Source organism: Anopheles nili, chromosome 3 (genome assembly GCF_943737925.1).
Source record: "Anopheles nili chromosome 3, idAnoNiliSN_F5_01, whole genome shotgun sequence".
Taxonomy (NCBI): domain Eukaryota; kingdom Metazoa; phylum Arthropoda; class Insecta; order Diptera; family Culicidae; genus Anopheles; species Anopheles nili.
Window position 1 is genome coordinate 54,249,032 of NC_071292.1, and position 23,144 is coordinate 54,272,175.

Here is a 23,144-nt window from a genome sequence, read left to right on the forward strand (position 1 = left end):
GTGCTTGCGCTTAGCTGGGAAAGCACCATCGCCAATGGTAAATCGAACGCATCCGAAGTAGGCGATGGTGGCGAGTATTGATCGATGACGCACACCAGCACGTCTTTGCTGTCCACCACATGTACATCACGAGTGCAGCGTGCATCGATTAAAATCAGCATCGAAAGCCATGGTGTCCTTTCCAAGCGAGCTTTCGACAGCCCTTTTCTGCCGGTTCGTCATCGATGCGTAAAAGGATCAGGATTCACCTACGGCTGGGTAATGCGGGCCAGTCCCCCTCCTAGTGGTATACGCTTAAAATTATTCTCGTAAAAATTACAGCACCAGTTTGTTCACTTAATTTAAAAAGTCTCAATTTGCATCCTACGAACAACGTCCGCTAGGGTATTGTGATTGTTTTACATTCGCTCTCGCTCTAAACCACCCGCGCGTTTGCTCGTTGGGGGCGTTAACTGGGTAAAATGTCGGTTACTTCCGTTCGCTACTGCTTCCTGTTCTACGGTGCTCTAATGCAACAACACCAAAGGGGGAGGAGAACGCATCGGCTAGCTGCCTACTATACTCTATGATATTGTTCCATTTTTTTCGCTACACTAAAGGGAGGGAAAATAGTTTGCCTACTGGGTAACACATCGAGATGCTGAAGATGGAACGGAACGGAACCGCAAGATGGCAGCTATATCATGGGCGAGCTGTGCGCCATCCTAGTCCCTTTTACGGCCGCAGCGTTTTATCGCCGGAGCGGGTGGCCTTCCAGCACAGATTCATCTGCCTCGGTCGGTTATCTTAAGTAGCTATCTTGCTTTAGGTATCATCACACAAAACCGAGCGTTGCGGTTACGGGTCAACGGGTTTTCAGTTATTGCCATCGAATGCCGCTTATCAGCGAGCGGGTTTGCACGAATAATTGCTCTAACGCTGTCCCGATAACGCGCCGTTCGTGTCCGAACGAGTCCTTATCTAGCCTGATGTGGGGGTTGGTAAATGGGTGAACAACTCACATCGATATCCATGATATGTCGTAATATTGTATGCAACTGGTTTCGCTTCTCACTACGGTGATGTGTATGCTTTAGGTTATGTCACTGATAGAGTTACCTACGGTATGTCGTATTGTATGGTTAGGTTAGTTCTTAGTTCTCCTTCTTTACGCCGGTTACATCACTTCCGTCATTGCCTCTTGTGGCGCTTGTACCGCTTTTGTGCTTAGCAGTGTCACAAAATTTCACTCATTCTCACTGGGATTGATCCTCCGAAGCTCGCCAACTGCACGGTCGGTTCACCTTCTACTGCAAGTCCTCCTCACACTTCGGCACGTCGAATATTTCCGCAAATAGCGGTGGCAACCGAATTGTGCTCCAGTTCGTCCTGAACCATTCCAGATGGGCCGAATGTTTCTCACCCAACATTCGTAGCTCATGCACTCGAGCTTCCAGCGCTGGCATGATCTGAAGGGCACCAATGCCGTTGTTTGCTCGCGATCGCGTGATCTGCACTCGCAGTGCTTCCGCGATGCATTCGCGCGTCTTGAGGATCAGCTTTGTCTCCACCAAACCAGGCCGGTCTGAGAGCAGGATCAGTGCCGAGTAGAGCCCAATCTCGATATCGCTCAGGCAGCAGCTGTTGAGCCCGGCGGTGAAGTTGAACAACGCGTTGGCGTACTCCGGCTGAAAAAGAACGCATCCTTCATCAACATCTGCCGCATTTATACGTTACAACGCCTACTCAAAAAAGCTACTTACGTCGTAGATCACCTCGAGCTGTTGCCTCGTGATGTAGACACCGTCGTCGAATGTCAGCGTAGAATCATTCGTCGATCGAGCAACATGCGTAAGCCAGACCTCGAAGAAGCCGAGCTTGATCAGGATCAGCTGATCGTCTTGCAGGAACTCACCGAAGCCCGGTACCCGTTTCGCGAACTCTACGATACGCTGGACGGCCGGAGTCATCCGCATGGCGTACTGCTGCCACAACCAGATCCGCTGATCCTCGAGGGATTCCAGTGGTTGCATGTGGAACTGTTGAATCAACGGAGGAACACCCATTATGTATCCCGAAAAAAAGGATCTTCCAGCAAGGACCTTCGACAACTTACATTGTGCTTCTCGGCGTAGCTCAGCAGCGATATTCGGCTCAACTCCTTCACCTGCTCACTCGTGTAGGTACAGTGGCCCCTGTGAGCCTGTGCGATACACTGGATGATGTCGTACACGGACAGCTCTGGTGGCGTAAACGTCATCGAATCCGGCAGGATCGTCGTCGAGGTGCTAATCTCGGTGCAGCTGTTGGTGGACATGGCGTTTGGTGTGCTGCTGTTGATGGCGCTGTTGCTGGTACCGTTGTTGCCGTGATTGCTGTTGGTGGATGTGGCGTTCGAGCCCGTTCCGAGACCGGAACTAAGCGCCACCGAGGGCGTTGTTGAGTTGACGCAAATGTTCATGTTCTCCTCGTTGCAGCTTCCGGATTCGCGTGATTTCTTGGGTACTCGTCCATACCGCACGGCTGGAAGCAGAAATAGGTCAAAATGATTAAAGAATTGCGCTGCAGCTCGAATTGTGCTTTGAGAAAAGCGCAACAACCATAAAGGGATGTTGACACGACGGTGAACCCAACCTAAGGGTCGTTGATAACGTCAAAGTTTGCTCCTTTAAACACTGCCACGAATGGAAAGCGCCCGCATTGGAAAGTGGAAGCATAATTGCATCGATTATAAGCACTTCTTAAAGCGTGCAGAACTCATTTCGCTCCTTTTTGAGCCCCCGCGATAAGAGCCACTTGAATGCGCGAGGAGAAATGGTAAATAAACTGAAACAAAAGTGCCAAGAGAGAAAACGCGCAAAGGGCACCCAATCTACCGTGCCACCGTGCCCGTGTTATGATGCAAATTTCCATCATCCACCATCCCACCCGAAATCCACACCCTCCCAAGGCTCGAGGCTCGCTTCTTCGGTTCGTTGTTTGAACTTTTCCTTCACCGATGCACCCCGAAGAATGGTGAATGCAGTTGTGCACTTACTTGGGATTGCGATTGCACACAAGCGGGCGCCTTTTGGGGGGTGAGAGGTGGGGGGAGAGGGGGAGACCCTAGTGCACCCGTAAAGGGTGCGACCAAATCTGCAGTGCAGCAATAGTGCCTGCTGGAACTAATGATTCTCTCGTGTATCCGCATCTGAGGTGCGCCACAAGTTTAGTATTGAGTCATTTGTAGACCCGATGAGACGCGAACAATACGACGCTACTGGCTGTCTATTTTCTGGCTGTCGTTGTTGTTGCTAATGTACCAGCCTAGTCGCACGAAATGATAAATGTGCAAAAATTACAACCCCCATCAGCCTTAGCAATCTTCGTGCCAAGTCACTCACCTAAATAGGAATGTGAAGCAAAAACAACAGCAACAAAAATGATACACACGACACAACTTTTGCAAAAAAAAAATGAAAAATACTTGACCCCCTGCAACCCCAACCCTTTTCCAGGAGGAAATGTGTCACGAGCAGCAGTTTGCAAGGGTTCAAGGAACTCCTGCGCCATTTCACAACCCGCGCACGGCCTGGGAATGGCCGCCGGGGCAACATAAATTGCGGAAAGAAATTGCAACCCCCACACGGGCGCGCACGCCGAATGGTTTTGTGTGGTGTGCATTACTTCACCCCAGCCCTCGAGGATGGGGTGGGCGAGCATAACCGCGGAACGTTATGAAAATTATGCTCCGATAAGCGCCCTCTCTCTCTTTCTCTCTCTCTCTCTCTCACTTCCTCTTTTTCTTGCCATGCTTCCGGCAAACGAGGACGGAAGCGCGCACGTGGAGCAACGCAACAAACTACGCGAACACGCCGCCGACGATTGCACGCGTCCAGTTCCTGGTTGCACTTTAGAGCCGTTTTGCTCGGGTTCCATCTCCCTTTCTCTTTGGTGAACGCGTTTGCCAGCATTTCACCGTCTCTCTTCTTAACACGACGACGGCAAGTTGGCGGACACGCGATCTGGTTATATCAGTTACACGGGGCACCTGGTACATGGTGGAGCCTTTTTTTTTGGTCTGTAAAATCCCTGCACCCGCTTTACATGCACCCGACACGCCGCATTCATAAATCAATGGCCACGCAGCCGGGAAGCGCCACCCAGGGCACGCCAATGCACTCGGGGGAGGGTGTGTATTAATTTTTTTTTTGCGATCAACTTGCCAAACATAATGCCACCGATTAGCGCTACGGGACGGAATGGACGAGCATTTACCGCGCGTTTTGTAGTTCCTAGGCTCGATACCTTTGAAGCGTGTGTGCCTGTGTTTAACACAAAGGTGATCCATTATGTCGGATATTTGCCACGAGCACGAAACATGGCACCACGTGGTTGAGAGGTGAAGGATTAGAATTTTTAGTTAATTAGGCCGCAGTGCCGTAAGCAAGTTGTGCTGAATGGAGCTCATTTTCTAGCACATTTGCGGTTGGAAAAAAGCCCCATTCTCGAGATGTGTCCTTTTGTTTCTCTGTTCACCGTAAGCAGGAATAAATTATTCAAAATAACGATCTGCTTGCCTCATTTGCTAGCTTTATAGCACCAACCACATCACTTTTTTTGAGGTCTCAAATGAGGAGAAAAACGATTAGAAACCTACAGCTTTAGCTTATGAAATTCTTGGAAAAACACTGTCCATTCGTTGAGAGATCAAGCCTTTCACTATTCACGAAAATCCAGCAACATTTGCACATCAACAACATATTACAGAGCAGAAGAACATAATTACTTGCTAGACTTTGCTGCACATTGCACTGCATCCTTCACGCATAATAACTGCACGACTTCTAACTGCACTTCTCACTCACGTGCCACACTCGAGCACCAAAAAGCAACCCCTATTCACTACGAACACCCACACTCAATTGCCTGGGTTTCACGCCACCACTTCAACGGTTCAAACGTCACAAGAAACTACGCAAACGCCCTCGAGCCCAGAGCTCCACCAACGCCAAAGGTGCGGCGCCTTATGTGCAACGCTTTTCCTCACCAACCGATCCTGCCGATCGAGTGACAATCGGTGCACTGAATTGCAACCACACGATGCACCGTATGCACCGAAACTCCCGAAAGGGCCGTGCGCTTTTCCTTCCGGTGGGGCGCGCAAAGAAAGCAACCGAACCGAACAGCAAAATGGGCGGCCCTTTTCCGCCGACAGCGAGCCACCACCGATAAGCGCCGGGCGGAAAATAAAAAGCGAAAGGTGAGCAAATACAAGCCCGGAAAAGCGTGCAATTCGTGTGGTCCCCTCCTTGCAAGCTGCACACGCTGGGTGCACCACACTATCACTTTCCTTCCGCTTTTGCTCCGCTTGCCAAACGGGGGCCGCTAAACCGAAAGGGCCCAACGCCCCTTCGGTTCCGTGCCTTCTCTCGCGCCAGGCAAACCCCGCTTTGTGCTGTGGAAGGGATTCGCTTCCGGGCACCTGGCTCCGTGCGCTCGGTTCGACCGAAAACGGAACTCGCGGTTGATGACGGGTCGTGGCCAGCTTCCGAGGCAACGCGAAACCGACCCGGCCACCAAACGACCGAGACGGTGACTGTTGCGAGTGCATCGAAATCGAACGACAATGCAATCGGCACCAGCATTGCATCGCCTGCATGTGCATGTGACCAGGGCAAAGGGGCTTGTGGGGAAGCCGGTTGGGAAAAAACTTTCTCTCCCCGATTACGGAAATATGAGCCCAAATACCCACGGCTCAAACACACACACACACACACGCACGCGAGCACACACTCTAGCAAAGGTGCGCTGCCCACTTGCACTGAAAATGCACTCTTGGATGCAGATCGGTTAGAGTTTGTACGCGTGCCTACTTCTCTCTTGCTCGCACGTCTCGCTGCTTCACTCTCTCGCTCACACTCTCTGACTGCATCTCGTCGTCTCGGCGTTAAGACGTGCATGCAGACGAAGAAAATCCCACCAAACCACGAGCCAAAACATGGGGAGCCACCAAACCAAAACAACAACGAGCAGGGAGAAGGCAAAAACAAAACAAAAAATAGTCCCTCACAACGAAAGACTCGAAAGGCAAAAAGGAAAGGCACCGCGGGAGGAAAAGTGCATCGCGGTGCAGTCGCAGTGAAATCTCCCCCAGAGGATGCAGCGAGCCGCGCACGAGGCGAAGAGGGAAGAGTTTGCTAAATCTCATTTTGCGCACCGTTTTGTTTACTGCTTTCTTTCACTCATTTGGCTCGTTTGTTTTTTTTTTGTTTTGTTTTTGTAGCCATCCCCAGAAAAAAGGGGGCCTTTCTGGTGCAGAGGCGAGCGAAAGAAAAGCGATCGCCGAAGCCCTTCACAGCGAACGAGGAAATCTTGCATCTGGCTGGGAGTTGCATCCCCACACCCTTTGTTGTGTTTCCTGTTGCTTTCTCCTTCTCTCACACACACTTTCTCTCTCTCTGCTCCTCACTCTTCGTTTGCTTCTTTCGCCAGCATACCTGTAGCGGGAAATGCAAGCACCTCAACGCTGGTTTCCCACTCGTCGAGGCCGGAATCCCAAGGTGCATTGGTGCACTTCCTAGTCAGCCACGGGGGTCGGTGAGTGCATTTGTGTGCATTTTCTACGGGCCACCCTTTCCCGGTGGCGCTGGCGGAAGTGTAAGCTGCTGTTTAGAGGGTTGTAATGAGCTGTTTAATGTTTGTTTCGGTACCTGTACTGCCCCTCGTTCGTCCCGTTTCTTGACCTTCAGCAGGAAGGGATTTTCCGGGACACGGGCAGAAGACACGTTTGGTCACGTTTCGCATGTCTATTTATGTTGCGCGGCTCATAAATCTGCATGCTAAGTGTGGCGCTGATGTTTATTTGTGCCCTCGCGCCGGACACTCATTGTCCAGCCCGGTAATGGATGCAAAACATTAAGACAATACAAAGAGAAAGCACAAAATCTGATCGTTTGTGGAGCTTTCGTGCAAAGAGAGAGCGAGAGTGAGAGAGAAGCAGATGGAAAATGCATCATTTGGTTAAACAAAACGCATTGCATTATCCTTTTGTTTCAAGGCTTTTTGTAAATAGTCATATTTTTTGCACTTCTTCTCGTTAATTGACTACAATCCGTTTCCGTTTCATGCTATCGGCTTCCGCAGCTTGAAATGTGCTACCGGCTTAATAATGAGATCTTATTTTTCTTCTCCCGAAACGAACCCACAACGCTCGCGGGAATAATGGATTTTCTTTTTTAAATCCTCCCTTAACGGTACAGATGCAACAAATACCGTTAGAAGGAGTTCGAACCGACCCGACTCCTTGCACTCTGCGCTTCGTACCCAATTATCGTGTCTCAAATTAAGCCACCGCAGACGAAGGCCAGCAGTTTTCCGAACGAAAATGCCGGCATCCGAACGGTAACAACAGAAGAAATAAAAAACACCGGTGGCCAATAATCATTCCCATGCAAACTGGTTCACGTCGTGCCTGCGTGCAAATCAATAATGGGTACGTTTTGTTTCCCGCTCGAGCTGCTCATGGCGGAACCCCGGCAGAAGGACCTTCCGTGGTCGCTTTATCTGCTTTTGCTCCCACTCTATCTCTTTCACTCTTTCTGGAAGAGCGCAAGCACTCCTCGTCGACTAAACGGCCCTTCATTACAGAGCCACACGGACCCAAAACAATCTGCAGTGTTGGAGCCGAGCGAATAAGCAGGACAGAGCACGGGAAAACGGGAGCTAACGATATGAACGGACACGGACACGGACACGGAAACCGGTGTGCAATTGCAGTCTCGTTACCGTACGAACCAAAACGGCACGGGATTATCTCTCGGCTCATCGCTCAAGAGGGCATTCGCCTTTTTTGCCAGGAGTCCGTGCGGAAAGTCCTCCCACCTTCGACATTCAACTCTGCTGGGACGGGGTGAAAAACTTTCCCATCCATTCTCGCCGCCTGGACCAGGAGAAATTATGCATTGCGAGCAAAAACACAGCTGGGTAGGGAAAAAGTCGAAATAAACATACGCCAACCGCGTGGTTCAAGGAGAGTCTCGGGAAACGCTGGAGGGAAAACAAATTCGCCACGGGAGTAGCACGGAGCAGCAAAATTGAAAGTTAATCAAGCCCGACCCGGAGGGAATGGGACACAGGCCGGGTGGAATATCAAGTTTTTCGGGTTGAGCTTTTCCGGTTTTCCTCCCACTCGCAGAGCTTATGACAGAATGCATCGCCGCACGAACGGATCCGGTCGTTGCGTCACGAACCGCTCTCACTATCGTCTGGGAAAGGGCAGGTTTCTTTTAGTTGTTTTTTTTTTGCTTTTCGAACCCATGTGGGAAAGGATGTGAGAAACAGCTGAAAGGCTCCGGCAGAACTCCGGGAAATGGGTGAAATCGTTGCAGCACGATGCAGCTCATTGCAATGGAAGGGAATGTCGACTGCGTGACACTCGCGTGCGCCTCGAAACCCGGAACTTTAGCAAGGATCTTGTCGGAGGTGATACTCACAGTCACGGCTCATGCCCACCGAGAGACATTTCTTGAAGCGACAGTACTGGCACCGGTTGCGGTTGAGGCGTATTACGAGGCACTTGCCATCGCGCAGGCACCGGTATTCGATCTGTTTCTGGATGCTGCGTCGGAAGAAACCTTTGCAGCCCTCGCACGAGGTGACGCCGTAATGGTAACCGGACGCTTTGTCCCCGCACACTTTGCAGGCGACGAACGTTTTCGTGGACGTCGTCGAGCTGGCATCCGAACCGGCGCATGGTGGATCTGAAAATGGGAGGAAAAAAAACGCGAAAAGACACGATCAGTTTCAATGGACTCTTTGGCTAAATCGCACAGGATTTCGAAGAGGTGAAAGATGTCCTCTTGGTCAACTTCAAAAGCTCTCGATTGTCCTATTCCTGCCATTCCCCAAGGGCCATTTAATTCCCCGTGCGCAGGATCGACCACCTAGACCGCTTGTGCGATTAGAATGCATTTTTCAAAAAATACATATTCATCTACGCCCGCGATAAATGAAACTTTCATGCGCCAGAACCGGCGTGTAGGACCTGGAAAGAGCTTTGAATATTGTTGCGCCTCGCTATCGTGCGTAATACGCCCCCCAGGACACATCGTACGCTGGCCCGAGAAGAAGCGACCTCCCCGAGGGATAGGTTAGGGACTACGCTGCATACATTTGTGCATCGCCGTCGTCACATAGGTCAATGTTACGCGAACACCATTAGCATACGGGGCTTGCAGCGAGGCGCTTCTCAACTGGCCACGATCGACAGGACGCAGATTTTACTTCTATGCGCGGAGTAAATTTCCCTAGGTGATCGAATTTATGCGGAATCGAAGGTGCATGTATAATCGCATCTCGTTTCAATGTATACTTGATTGTGCTTGGAACCGTCGCTGGACCGTCGTTGCCAGGATACCCACGTAGGTGCGTGGGGGAGGCCCATTTTGCTCCTTTGTTCTACCGCTGCAGAACGGAAAGTATACATTTAGGAGCAATAAGCGATAGGCTCCGTTGGGATTAAGGCTCTGCTCGGTTAGCAGGGAGAATTGGATGACCTCAAAGCATTCTAAACACGCAATAGTTTTGACAAATTAATGTTTGCCATCAAAGGGCTCGAAAAACCAGATTAAAAACGATCCCTCTTTACAACAATTAACCTCAATGAGCTGTTACCGTTGCATGTCACTGGCTAATATATTACTAACTTACAGCTAAAGCAGTTCTCCTAAACGTTCACTAGGCTTTTCGAGCTGCTACTAAAGCTACAGGATTATTGCTTACTTAATAATAGAATAAATAAGTCATCTTCGGTCAACAGTTATTTCCTTTAATACACGTTCCTAGTTTAATCGGAAGTAGGCAGAAGTTCCAAGTCTCGCAAGTTCTAATCCACATAAATTTCATGACTAAACGATCTTCAACGGTGCGAGAACACCAAAGCACGCCGTTTTGCAACGGGAAACACGCACATACCAATGATACCGATACCTGTGCCTGAACTGCGCGTCCGATTGTAGCAATCGTTCCAATCGTCCAATCGTTCTATCGTGCTTCCTCCCTTTATGGTGAACCCTTCATAGAGGGCTCGCGAATGCTCCGGGTGCGAGCATGAATAGCCACCATACCACAACCGTAACCAAATGCATGTGCCGTTTATGTGACCATTTGCCCACCCCAAAACCCACCCCAAACAGTGGTTCGCTATCGAAGGGGTGGTTGCATTACAATTGCAAATATTTCAATTTAAAATCCATTGATCAACACGATACCACGGTGGAGTGCCGGGTGCTGCCCGGTTGGTATGTTGGGACGTACGCGCTCGCATTCACCCCCTCCCTTTCGTGATCCACAACCCTTCCGCTAGGGGGGTTTCTTTGGGGTTGCTTGCTTCCTCGTTCGTTGTTGGCGAATTCGAGCACCATAAACGGCCAAAACGGCTCACGGCACCAGAAGGGACACGAACCTGGTGGGGTGGTGGGCAGTGGGTTCGTTGAACCCTTCGGTTGCGTCGGTTTTGTTTTGCTCCGCGGTTCGCGAGCCTCCCTCCCCCTTCTCCCTCCCACCAGTTGGGGTCCAATCTGGAGCGGTGCGCCGGGTTGGAGATACGCGAAGTTCGCGCCTTTCCACGCCATGCCAAGGGGTCTACGCGTCAAAAACACGTAAAAGTTCTCCCCGCCATGGCAGGCGCTCGTGATCTCGCATTCGCTGGCCCTTTTTCCCGAGCGTTACGTCTTCGATCGCTAGTCCACCCGCCCCGCTTGGGAGGTGTTCTGATGGGGGGAAAACTGCACGGATGTGTAACTGTAACGCGTCCGAAAGCAACGCACACGTCCACCTGGGACGGGCTAAAGCCAGGGTTGGGCTGCTGGAACCATTGAGGGGCGAGATTTTCCTGGCGCGAATGCACAATGCACCGTTTCGCGGTCGTTGTGTAATAAACGAGCTGCGTTGCACTTGCATTGCCAAGAGCTTATGATGTGCAGATTGGCCGAGGATGATGGCTTACGCTGGTGGGTAGCCATAAAAAAGGGGAGACTCATAAAATAACCCCCAGCGTCGTGGGGAAACCGCGATAGCGCGAGGGGTAATTTATTCTTAAATGGAAAACTGCTATAAATCAAGCGTTTGGCGAATTTGGCATCGATCCTGCCCGGCGAGTGCACTTCGCTGCAATAAAAAGGTTTCTTTGATGTCCTCGTCACACAAGCGATAGGAGGGGATTCGTTTGAAAAAAAACATCGTCCTTTACTTAACGCCACAAGCATTGAGCAGAAAAGCATATAAATTTATGTGCGTGTATCTAACCGCTCGCGAGCGAACGGACGTTGATTTCGTTTTGCTGTCAATGAACGCAAAAGGAGCATGGTTGAAGAACGAGCTGGCTGGAGCTGACCTCGAGGGCGAAAAGCGGCCAGTGATCGCCCGGCGAGCGCGGAGGGAATTATACTTATTAATAAACTCATAAATGTGTAACGGGATCGAGCCTCTCCTAAATGTAACAATGCGCAAAGAGCAGCCCAGCTCGGGCAAGGAGGCTGCTACGGAAAAGCAAACAAGAAGGCACGAGGCCAGAGCAGAGGGCCAAGAAATTCGCCACACACCGTCCGTACGGACATCTCTTCAGGCTGATGATATTCATCAACATCACCGTCTTCGGTACACGCGTCGTACGACCGATGCGTCCTCCTCCACATTCGTCATCGTGAAGAGAAAAAAAAGACGAGCCCCCGCGTCGTTCACGATCACTCGCGATCACTCGAGCGAGCGAGGGATGATTGAGAATGGGGTTAGAAAAAGCATACCACCCTGCGCAGGTTAACCAAACAGCAACGACACACGACTGTCCTGGTACGGGAAGCTTTTTTCATGCCTTTTTTCATGCCATAACCCAACGAAAGCTTCAGTTGATGGACGTCGACTCATCAGCCAGCCTCCGGGGGTGTTTATTCCACTCCTGCAGCAGATTTCTAGATTGCGTATGGATGTGTCTACGCGTTGCTATTAAAACTAGCCACGATTCAAACACGGCCCCGCGTAAGCACACACGCGTGCGTCTTTTAATTCCCAAACACCCTTCCAGCAAACCCTTATTCGCACCCTTCGGTGCGATCGTTTCTATCGCGCGACCCCCACGCGCCCATCATACGCGAATTGGTCGCTCAAAGACAACGCTCAAGAGAAGAATAACCGTAACGCAAGCAAGAAGAAAAGAAATGGGGAAAGCGCCCGGCTAGGGAAACGAAAAAATAGCAGCGAAAAAGGTCAGCCACTATCCGAAACGATGATCTGCGTGTGCCGATCCCGCGGGGGCCCATCATTTGCTCCGGCTAGCCCAACATTCGCCAGTAGGGGCCCGTTGTACGGGCTCGAACCAAACATCGACCCATCGTAACTGTCCCGTTAAGCATCGATCGAACAACGCATCGATCAGAGGTGAAGTGGACGGGCCTTGTTCGCGTGTGTTTTGTTAGAGCCTTCGATGCCATTCGCGCGATATCATCGTGATCCAATCAGCACAAGTCATAATTAATGAGCTATGCTCATGTACGAATTCTGACAAACGGACACCCTCCGATCTTCGAAACCCATCGTACCCGTTTCCCGGTTGAGCTAAATTTTCTCCGCCACACCGTCGTTTTGGTCGGGTTCGTCGCTTGCGTTGGTATTCTTCGTTTGAATGTTTTTTTTCTTTCTCTTTTTTTTGCTCTTGCTTTTGCTTCGTTCGCTCTCTAATGCGCGCCTCTTTCCTGTCACTTGTTGGAGTCCCCCGCATCTGGTCCTCGCTACCATGCTACCACCCCCCGCACATTAGTGCCATTTGGGCAGCCCAGAATGCTTAATGGCTCACGAGCGTCCTGCGCCCTTCCGAGATCCCGTCGAGGATCATTCTACCCTAGCGGTTGAGTCGTGTGACGCTGGAATTTGACTATCAACGCATTAAGGCACTCAAATGGGAAGTAGAAAAAAACACAATCAATCGGAAGGCGGAATACGGTTCATTTTTCACGGTACGCTGACCGCCAAATTTCGTATGCACATCGTATGCTGCACGCGAATTAGCATCCTGTCATCCAGAAATGACATTGGCCAGGGCACAGGCACACCCACGGCTAGGCCAAATTCCCGGCTGACAGAGACCCTTCACCCAAACCCAGTGCAGCCCAATTTCGTGTGCAAATCTGGTCAAATTTTGCGCCCCGAAGCATTTTCCGCACTTGGTAGTCATTTTATGCGATCGCTTCCTCCCGGGCGAACCGGACCGGGATCTGCCCGCGCATCTCTCTAGGTGTTGGGCGCGCTTTCGGGGGAGGGAATGGAACCTTTCGTGAATTGGTAATGTTGCATAAATTGGCACGCCACACCAAACCGAGCAGGAACACGGAGTGTGCATGTTAATGCGTGTGTGCCGAAACGTACCAGCAGCCAAAAAATCCGGTCGTTGCGTCCGAATTCTGAGGCTTGGCCGTTGCCGGGGTCGAAGCATTTATGCATTCTTGAGCTCGTTTGGTGGGGGTGGGGATGGTTGGGCCGGACCTTGCTGTTGGGTGAAGTTCAAGAGTTCGGTTTTTGCGCGTTGCCCTTTCTTTCTCGGCGTTTGGCCATACGCGGTTTAAAGTTCAATAGTTTAATCATGAGCCGATTGGGCGGTGGAGAGTGGATGATGAATTAAATCCACGAGAACTAGTCGTTTTAGTCAGCCGTTATAGTATATTTGTTTGATATTTTGATGAACCGTACAACGATCAAAGCATGGAAGAGAAAAGCATGTCTCTGTGTTCTTTCTATCGTGTTCTAGACCGTATATTTTTCTACTATTTAAAAAAATCCTATTATTGAGATCCACAGGATAGCACATGTTCTAAAGTATCTTTAGCACCTGCACGAGAAGCACGATTGGGCATGAACATGCTAAAAAGGACATTCAATAACTGATGATATTTAAACCCGATATAATTTCGTCGATTAGCTAAGTAAACGGTATTCCTTATCAAGCAATCCACAAGCTTAACATAGAGCTGCCTTGGCATTCGAGAGGAGAGATTTTCCAGCACTTTTCCTTACCTGTCCGTAATCCTGCACACGATCGTTGCACACCACCACCGTCATACCCCGACGAGGATACCTTCGTCCTGTCCGTGGCGTTATGTGCCGTCGAGGACACTAGCAGGCAATTTCCCTGCCCAATCCCTGACCCCACCCCACTCGCTACAGGATTTCCCCCACTCCCCGGTTGCCTCGTGGCCACCAACATCCCCAAACCGGCCCGCGTCGAAGCACACACCGGACTCGGTGGTGTATCCCGTGCCGCGGACTCGCTCGACTCATGGTCACTGAAGCCACTCTGCGTATTCGAATCCTCGGGCGTGTCGAAAAAGTGCAAATTAAACTCAGACCCAGCATCAAAGTTAACCTCCGCGAGGTCCTCATCAAGCTTGGCCAGACTCGGGCTCAGCCCGGTACCGGCCGGATCAAGCGCGTAGATATCCATGCCTTCGGCTCACGCACGCACGCTCTTTATCACTAGCAAGCCACGCACACGCCCGCTGGCGATGGGCGGCTCGATTAACTAAACACGAAACTAGTAAACTTGGGGCACTGGAAAACATGGCACTTCGGTTGGTATGCGGGCGCGATCGACACAGCAGCAGCAGCAGCAGTAGCCTCCGGTTTCGCGGGAAATCACATCCTCACCAGTCGGCCTCGGTAAGAACGATCGCGCTCGATCGCTCACTTACTGCTGCGGCAACGATCCCACACGGCACTGCACGCGTGCGCGTCCATTCTAGCGAGAATCTTAACGCATACTGTAAACGACCGGCGAAAGGTGCGCAGTGCTTTAATGCCCAGTTGCGGTGCGCCTGGTTTCGCGGTCTGAGAACGCACCCGATTGCGGCCCAGCCGGGGTTGCCGTCAGAACGGCGCGAGTGCGATTGGTTGTGTGTGTCGGTGGGTGGCGTTTGGGTTGGGCTTTCGGGATTCGGGAGTGAGTGCCAGCATCCATGGAACGTATGTAAGCCAGCCAGCCACTCAGGTGGCGATCGGATCGGTGAGTGCGTTTGTCCGCGAAAGATCGCGCTGGCAACGTGCATTTATGCTAAATTTTCACCATCACTAGAGGCGAACATGCCGAAGAAAAGCAGAAGATGGGCTTTACTACCTGTTAGCGACGTATTTGGGCATGATGGTAGTGGAATATAGCAGGAAAGTGGTGTTAATCCTAACGGACGGCCCTAAGTGGATGATTAGAGATCACTTGAGATCGTATCGATCGTTTGAGATATCTGCCTATTCGGTTTGCGTGGATAGAGCATTTTATGTTTTGCATAAATCCTTTTAGCATACACCCTCTGAGTGTGCTTATCGTGAAATACGCTTATAGCAGTTCAGCCAGTTGAACGCATCTACATCGGTACGATTGAGAATCCCCTGCCATTTAAACAGATATATGACTCCTGTCAGGGTTTTATGATCGTGTTGTGGAATCAGATCACTCACACAACCCCACACAGCATGCTACATAATTGTCCAAGGGGCTGAAAATAAACGGATCAGTTACGGGCACTCGATCACCGGTCCCAGAGCCCGTAAAGGCTTCGCCAGTAAACGACCCATCACGTGTAATCGCTCCACCTAAAGAGAGCTCATAGTTTTCCCCGTGACGTTCAAGTTCAATGCTGTACCGGGTGCAGAGACCAAAGAAGAGACCCGAGGATGCGCACTGTTTGGATATCGGGGCAAACACATACACACACACACAGACACAAAAGAAAAGAAAGATGCACTCACGGTCGGTGCACGCGAATGACCGCGGATGCAACCGAGCTCAGCTGAGAACGCGGTCATCGAACGTCGTACGGATGCCGCTCGTAGGATCGGCGGGAATCGCTTCCCAGAATCGCACAAGGCTCAAGCATCCCTTCGGGGATGTTGGAGCTTCACCAGACCGGGTGGGTGCATCCGTTTGAGGTGAGCATAAAGCGAAGCGTTGCGAGAGCATCGTACCGTGTGCCGTGAAGCATCTCGCGCTCCGTTTCGCAGGGTGATAAGGCGCTGGATGCGGGATCAAATGGAAACAACCCTTTAAAGAACGGGGGGAGCGATGACAAAACGACACGCGCTCGTAAGATGATGGGTCGAAACTAGGCGAGGGGCTAGGCTACCAAAACAACAACAACATAAACGCCAAAGCTTATAAATGAGTACACAAACAAAAAGGCAAACAAATCAACAAACAGAAGAAAAAAAGCATAACGTATTCCGTTTTGCTGGCCAGTAAGGGTGGGAAGGAAGGTGGTGCCGTCTTGCAAGAACATGCTCATGTTTGTGAGATAGAAAGAGCCCGGGGTGGAAAGCGAGAAAAGATCATCGGCTTGTGAGCACCGAAAGCGAGACAGAGCACCGGGAGATCGACCGGAAAGGTCAGTGACCAGGGATTTGTGGGATGTGATTCGATTTTCCCTCCCATCCCAAACTGCGTCTGGAACGTTTGGCTTTCGGCAGGAGCAAGATCAGATGGGTGACTGGACGTGGCATCCATTTTCCTTGAGTCTAAGGATGGGCTTGAGTTCATTGGAGGAGCGTGAGCTTTAGCATCCCGCTTGGAGCTTCGCAAGCCGTCGATAGGGAGATTTAAATAGAGCTTAGTTCACGTGATCTCTACAGCTTACTCGTATCTTCGATCTGATCGGTGATCGGTGCATTTTGCGTATCACCCTCATTCTATCGCCGTCTCAACCAACAACGTTAAAGACGTCACAAACCACCCTTTGCGATGGAAAGATTCGCTTGTCATCGTCATCGGGTTCGGGATGATTCGAATCGGTTCCTAGCCGCATAAAAACAACCCAAAAGCCCAGCACGACCAGAACGACAACATTATTATGCAACTGATCTGTTCCTCGATCACCGCAACGCCTCGATGGATCTCGATGGGGTGGAAAAATGGAAAACAACAGTCGAAATCCATCTCACGTGCGCGTCTGAGTCATTCAGGCCGTCGTGCGTTGTGCAATTGGCATCGAGAAAGCTTCCTGCATTCTGCAGACGCCATCCGTGTCTGATGCAAAGCCACAACCAGACACGATCGATATACCACCGTAAAAGCACACACACAAACACACCCACCGAAAGCCATAGTTTGATTCTTGAGAGCTGCACGCACCGGCTGATAAGAATGCGCATATCAAATTCGTGCAAAACTCCGTGGGAAAATCGATCGCCGGTCATTGACCTCCGGTGAACGTGCTTTACACTCTCCCCCACCCTTTTCCGACCCAGAACATGGTTCACCCAATGGAGGAGGGGGTTGAAGGGCCTTAAGGGGTGAAAGAATGGCGGCAGTAACGATCGCCACGCCGTGCCATCGTCGCGTTCGCGATCGTGTGCCCGTGCGTAATGAGGCTTAACGCGCGCAAGGGTGAATGAACTTCGCCCGCCCCGTCGGCTGTCTTCCCTCCCCCTCTCACACCCACCCTCGCGCACTGTCTTCGTGTGTTCCTTTTTGGTGCTTTCTTTATGCTGCGCTCTTCCGTATTCCGTATTTCGTATTCTTTTTTCATTCGTTTTTTTTCTGTTTGTTTGGGGTCGTTCTTGGGGTTCTCTCTCTCTCTCTCTCTCTCTCTCTCTCTTTCTCTTTCTGCACGTTCCCTCTCGCTTCCACAGTGGGTGGTGGGTTGGGTTGGGGTTCGTTGGAAAGCGCGTCTTCGAGGTCCCTTCTCCTTCGCCGGCTAGGTGGGGACCATATTTTTTTCCTCCTTTTATTGCTCTCCACCGTTTAATCGCTTCTTTGCACCTTTCTCCACACGCGAGCGAAGATTTTCGCTCCCTCCACCTTCGCTCGCGGTTCGCGCGACCTGACACTGGTGGTGTGCCCTTGTTTTAGTCTTTTCGTTCTTCTTTTCAAAACGGGAGGAAAACAAAACGCTATTTGACATCTTGATAACGCATAATGGGCGAACGAATCGATCCCGGCTCGAACCGCGAGCGCGCTAATGGAACTCCAGGAAATGAAGCTTGTTGGAGTGGGAAATGGGGACGCTTTTGCAAACGCATATTCATCGCACGAAATTATGCCCAGCTACCTGGAGTGGAACAACAAAAAACAAGTGGAGAGAGGAGAAAAAAAGACGGGGAGGAAAAACGTATCGAAACATGAGCGCCCGTATCGAAAACGGACGAGGGGACCGCTAAGTGCCGGATAAGATGTCGCAATTATGCGATGCTATTTTTATGCTCGCCTCCACTACGGCACATACATAATGATGCGTGTGATGTGATACGGATACGGTATCGTTAATTAATCGTTAATTTTTCGAGACAAAAAGCTCCCCCATCCTGCAATCGTACCTTCGTTTTTGAGATCATCCAGGCTCGATATTGATGACTCGGTGGTGGTGTTGATGTACGCCGGTGACGAAACGGTGTCCTCCGCCGAACCAAGGCTGCACGTCGAGGACACTTCACCGATGTTGACTGTACTGCAGCTGCTGCTTCCCTGACCGGCTTGGGTCCCATGTCCTGGCGGGCTGGCCACCGAGTGCAGCAGTGTGGTTGAGGATGCGACTGCCGAGCTGGGAGGGAGAGGGCAGGCGAGAACCCGAGTGGGCACGACAGGAGATTGAAATTAGCGTTCGTCGGCCGGTAATGTAATAAAGAAGTGGAGAAAGAAATAACACAGGTAAGCTCCGGGAAAATTCCGCACGCAAGCCCTAGGCCCAAAGGGACATAAAAAGACACACCATCATCGCTCCGGACCGTTCCCAGCTCTATCTCTTTTTCACACTATGCATTTTTGCATCTCTCTCTCTCTCTTTGTCTCTCTCTCTCGCTCTCTCTGTGCCTCTCTTCTTTGGTCCCTTTACCGCTCGTTTCGTTCGCGAAAACGACGACTCGCAACAGAAACAAAGAAATCGTTGACCTATTTTCAGCTGATCAAACCAGTGCAAACGGGAAATGACTTTTAGCCCGGGAAAATGGGGTCAACACCGGCAAGAATGCTGCTGCTGCTGCCACTGTTGGCGGTGATGGTGTTGCCGAAATAAAAATAAATTATAAACATTCAATCCGAAATCGTTCCCCTCCCCGGAAGTGTACCTTTCGGAGCTGTTCGAGTTGTGGGAGAACAGCGAATGATCCATCAGATCCGGCCTCCCGGTTCCCGGGAAAATCGCGACTTTCAGCAGGCGGCTCCAAGGAACAAGAAAAGTTTACATTTTGCACCTTTACGTGTCACTCTTCGTTTTACGCGGTTCACGGAACACTGGTGTCCCGCAGCAGGATGTGATGGATCGGCACGGAACGGAACACCACGAGATATTATCTAATCACACATCGTGCACTCAAAACCACCTCGCACGGAAAGCTCACTCCAAATGCACTACGCACTACGCGGCTTTCGAAGAACAACGAGCGAGCAGAACTCGTGTGCAGCAACGCGACACTTCTCGCGGACTCCTTGTGGATCGAGTGTGTGCGTGCCAGGACGACGATGAAAACTGCGATTCCCGTGCAGCCCAAACACTTGACATCCTTTACCGCGTTCCACCCGGTGCGATGTGGCGTGTGTGTCGGCAGGATCGGCAATCTTTCACCGCAGTAGGCTGTTGCGAATTTATCCCATTTGTGGGGATCCTGCTCGCGCGCTCCGGCCTGCTTTGTCGGTGGCTCTAGTACGGCAACCTGGTTACATTCTGGCCGTACCCGTGCCTGGGGTGGAAAAGTTAATTTCTCCCTCTCTGCTTTTGCACCGGCAGGCAGGTGGCTGTCCTTTTTGGTTCTCCTTCCGCATGCCAGTTGATGCGGTGTCCTAGCAGGAAGGAATCCATCCGATGGGATTCGTTCTCTCTCTCTTTCTCTTTCTCTCTTTCTCTCACGCAATTTCTCTTAGGCACGGTGGAGAAAAAGGAGCTGCTTTTTGGCACGGTCAAAGAGAATCGAGCTTTCCAAACCCGAGCAGAAGGAGAAAGAGAGCGCGCGCAGAATGTAAACTTTATTCAACTTTGAGCCTGATAGCAGGAAGTGCACAGCGAAATGTTACTGCAGGTCATGGACACACTGCCTTACTTTGTGCTAATGTTGTCCTGACAAGAGCGCCGCAAGAGCGAGATAAAACAAGCGAATATCGTTGCTATTCGCTGCCAATCGGTGCATTAAAATGTATGTTATCCGTGATAAATAGGATGCATCGTTTTACACAATCGCTGGAAAGATTTTCTTCCTTTTTTCGGATAAATCAATAATTGCAAAATACTTAAAATGTATAAACAGTTTCGTACACACACAAAAAATAACCATCCATATAGTTTGTTAACATTGAATTTATTGTTTATATAAAATGTATGGATTAATTCTAAATAACTACAACGCACAGTTAAGAGGTTTAGTGTAAGTTTTACTGTGTTGACAAAAGTGCCAAAATCTAACGGACAAAATTAATACAAACGAACACCTTTTTGATTTGAATTTTCATTCAAAACCCGTTTGCGCTTTGCAATCGTTTCGTTTGTGAAACGTTAAGATTGAGTACATTGTGCGTGCAAATATAGGGTCTATGTTTGTTTGAATTGCATAACCGCACGGCTTAATACTTTCCTTCTACATGTTGCTAGTTCTTTGTTAAGGCACGATACAGATAAAATAACAATAATGTAACGTTACACAGCAGGATTTAAATAAAAAACAGTTCAAAGTAAAGAGAGTTTTTAGTACTGTTGTTGAGGATGCTATTCGACACAACGATCAGCAGGTAAAACATAAACCATTCTTTTCAAAGGCACTTTTCAAAGAGGCACACTGACGGAAGCCACTGGTGTCATCGACAAAGGGGCAGTCTTTAGCGTTTCATCTTATCAAGGATCGGTATGATCATATCAAAGGTCGGACGTTTGCCTGGGTCTTCGTTCATGCAGATTTTGATCAGCTTTGCCAGATGAGGTGAAGTGCCCGGAGGAATCGTAACCCGCAGACCCTCGGTAGCGATTCGCATGCCTGCTTCCATCGGCGTCAAGTCGGCAAACGGTATCTCTCTTGTCGCCAGCTCCCAGATGCAAATCGCAAAGCTCCACATATCGCTTGCCTCCCAGTTACGTTCACTGCGCTTCTTCTGCAGCATCTCCGGGCTCATCCAGGCCGGTTGATAAACCCGACCGCGCTCCTGGAAGGAGAACTTTGCGTCCGCCATGTTGATACGCGCGGTCAGATCGTCATCGATCTGCGAAATAAAAAGAATGATCATGAGAACGTTTTGGGTCAGCTTTTGTGGCCTCCTTGACTCACCATAACGTGAAAACTGTTCAGATGATATTCCGGGATAATTCTTTCTAGAGAGTGCAGATACGCCATACCACGTGCGATGTCGAGGGCGAACCGAACAGCTTGCGCTGTATCAACCACAATGCCCGCAGTGCCGTGCAGTAAATCGTATAGCGATCCTCGCGGCATAAACTGGCTGATGACGATTAAATTCGTTGGAGCATTACACGCCCCGAGGACGGGTAGAATGTTGGGATGAGAGAAAATTCGTAGCTTAGGAAACTCTTCGTTGAAATCACGTGCGACACGTGCAGTACACTCGCGGATCGCCAGAATTTTGGCGATAATTTCGTTGTTTTGCCAGCGACCACGCCATGTTTCTCCACCGGGCGTTATCGCTACCTTATTGTGCAACGTCAACTCTTGAATATTGATGCCCTTAAAACGAGACAGAGTGGCGTCGCGTGAACGGGTTTTCATGCCAGCCCATCCTTGATCTTTGAAGCTGATTTTCTTCAACTCCTGTCCACTTTCAACGGCTAGATTGTGCAACCTAAAAACAGAAGGACACACCAAAAAATCATAAATATGTTCTCTTTCTTTCCCGTCGGATTGTACTAACCGTGTAGCCAGTAGAGTCTTAGCCTTATCCAATGGTGTATCACCATCTTTGTTAGCCAAGGAAATCAAAGCTCCATTGTTCACGAGTTCTTCGGCGATTGCCTGATAACCCCAGAAGCACGCGTAATGTAGCGGTGTATTTCCATGCTCGTTTGCAGCATTTACATCAGAGCGATGGCGTATTAGCTAGAAAAAAATTCACATGATGTTTCAATGAGCTGTAGAACAATTTCATCGGCCAAAAAGATTGTTTTTTTTTTACCATTTGAGCGATATCCATATGCCCATGGGCAGCAGCTAGATGGAGTGGTATATCGTCTCCCATGTTGGTGGCGTTGACTCGAGCACCTCGGTGCAGCAACATTTCCACAAGCTTAGTGTGTCCTTCTTTGGCACACCAATGTAACGGGCTGAATCCATGATCGTCTCTGGTAAATATTGAGAATATAAAGAAAAAGTTTGAATGTTTAACGGTTAATTGATATATATATATATATATATATATATATATATATATATATATATATATATATATATATATATATATATATATTAAACTAGACTATATCAAGATTTCTATTCCCTGGATGAACACAAACAAAGGAAAGCGATGTTTTCAGGCTATGTTCATTTCCTTCGGCTGTCAACGAGCTGCCGACAAATGAACACAACGGTAAACATTTCTTTGCTACATCCCCCTTTCGTAAACACTACGAACGTAAATACATGACGTCATTTTTCGGGCTACAGGAGCAAAATGTTGTAAATATTATTCACTATAGAATTTTTTTATAACATACGATCTTTCTACTACCGACAAACGAACGTTGTTTACGTTTTACACCTGTTGCAATTTTATTCCGTTTATGGACATGACAGATGGGTGTTGCAGGAATTTCTCATGGACCGTACACTTACCCTAAATTCATATCATGCTCGGTGTCGTCCAGCCACAGACGCACTTGAATAGAGTTACCCTCACGGCACCAATGAAAAATATCCTCCATTTTTGTTGTGTTTCTTTTTCAAAGTATTCCAACCAACCAACCAACCAAATCAAGTTCTTTTCTCAGATGGTTCAAAACTCCCACACGTACTTCGGTGGAGGTGAAGCTTTTTAAATCGCAACAGTTCACTTATTTCTGCTCGGGAGTACAGAACAACTGAAAAAAGGTGAACTTTTTCACTTAAGGAAGCACAAGTTGCTGGTTTTGGGAAGTACAGATTCGATTATTTGCACATAATTCGAGTTTTTCGGCTCACTTGCAGGATGCGCCGTGACTTATTTGCAGCAGATGACTTAAGCAGACGGG

At 49.7% G+C, this 23,144-nt stretch overlaps 2 protein-coding genes across 2 annotated transcripts; both read right to left on the reverse strand.

The window, feature by feature from the left end:
• Positions 1-1,286: 1,286 nt before the first annotated feature.
• Positions 1,287-19,097, reverse strand: LOC128725625 (ecdysone-induced protein 78C). The gene is made up of 6 exons (XM_053819386.1): positions 19,054-19,097; positions 18,307-18,530; positions 8,454-8,720; positions 2,096-2,502; positions 1,743-2,018; positions 1,287-1,667 (listed from the first exon to the last, which is right to left on the reverse strand). The coding sequence occupies exons 1-6, from the start codon at positions 19,095-19,097 to the stop codon at positions 1,287-1,289; spliced, it is 1,599 nt and encodes a 532-aa protein (XP_053675361.1).
• Positions 19,098-20,237: 1,140 nt separating this feature from the next.
• On the reverse strand, positions 20,238-22,875 carry LOC128725630 (integrin-linked protein kinase). The gene is made up of 5 exons (XM_053819390.1): positions 22,750-22,875; positions 22,094-22,259; positions 21,833-22,017; positions 21,235-21,763; positions 20,238-21,169 (listed from the first exon to the last, which is right to left on the reverse strand). The coding sequence occupies exons 1-5, from the start codon at positions 22,836-22,838 to the stop codon at positions 20,792-20,794; spliced, it is 1,347 nt and encodes a 448-aa protein (XP_053675365.1). The 5' UTR covers positions 22,839-22,875; the 3' UTR covers positions 20,238-20,791.
• Between the last annotated feature and the right edge of the window lie 269 nt (positions 22,876-23,144).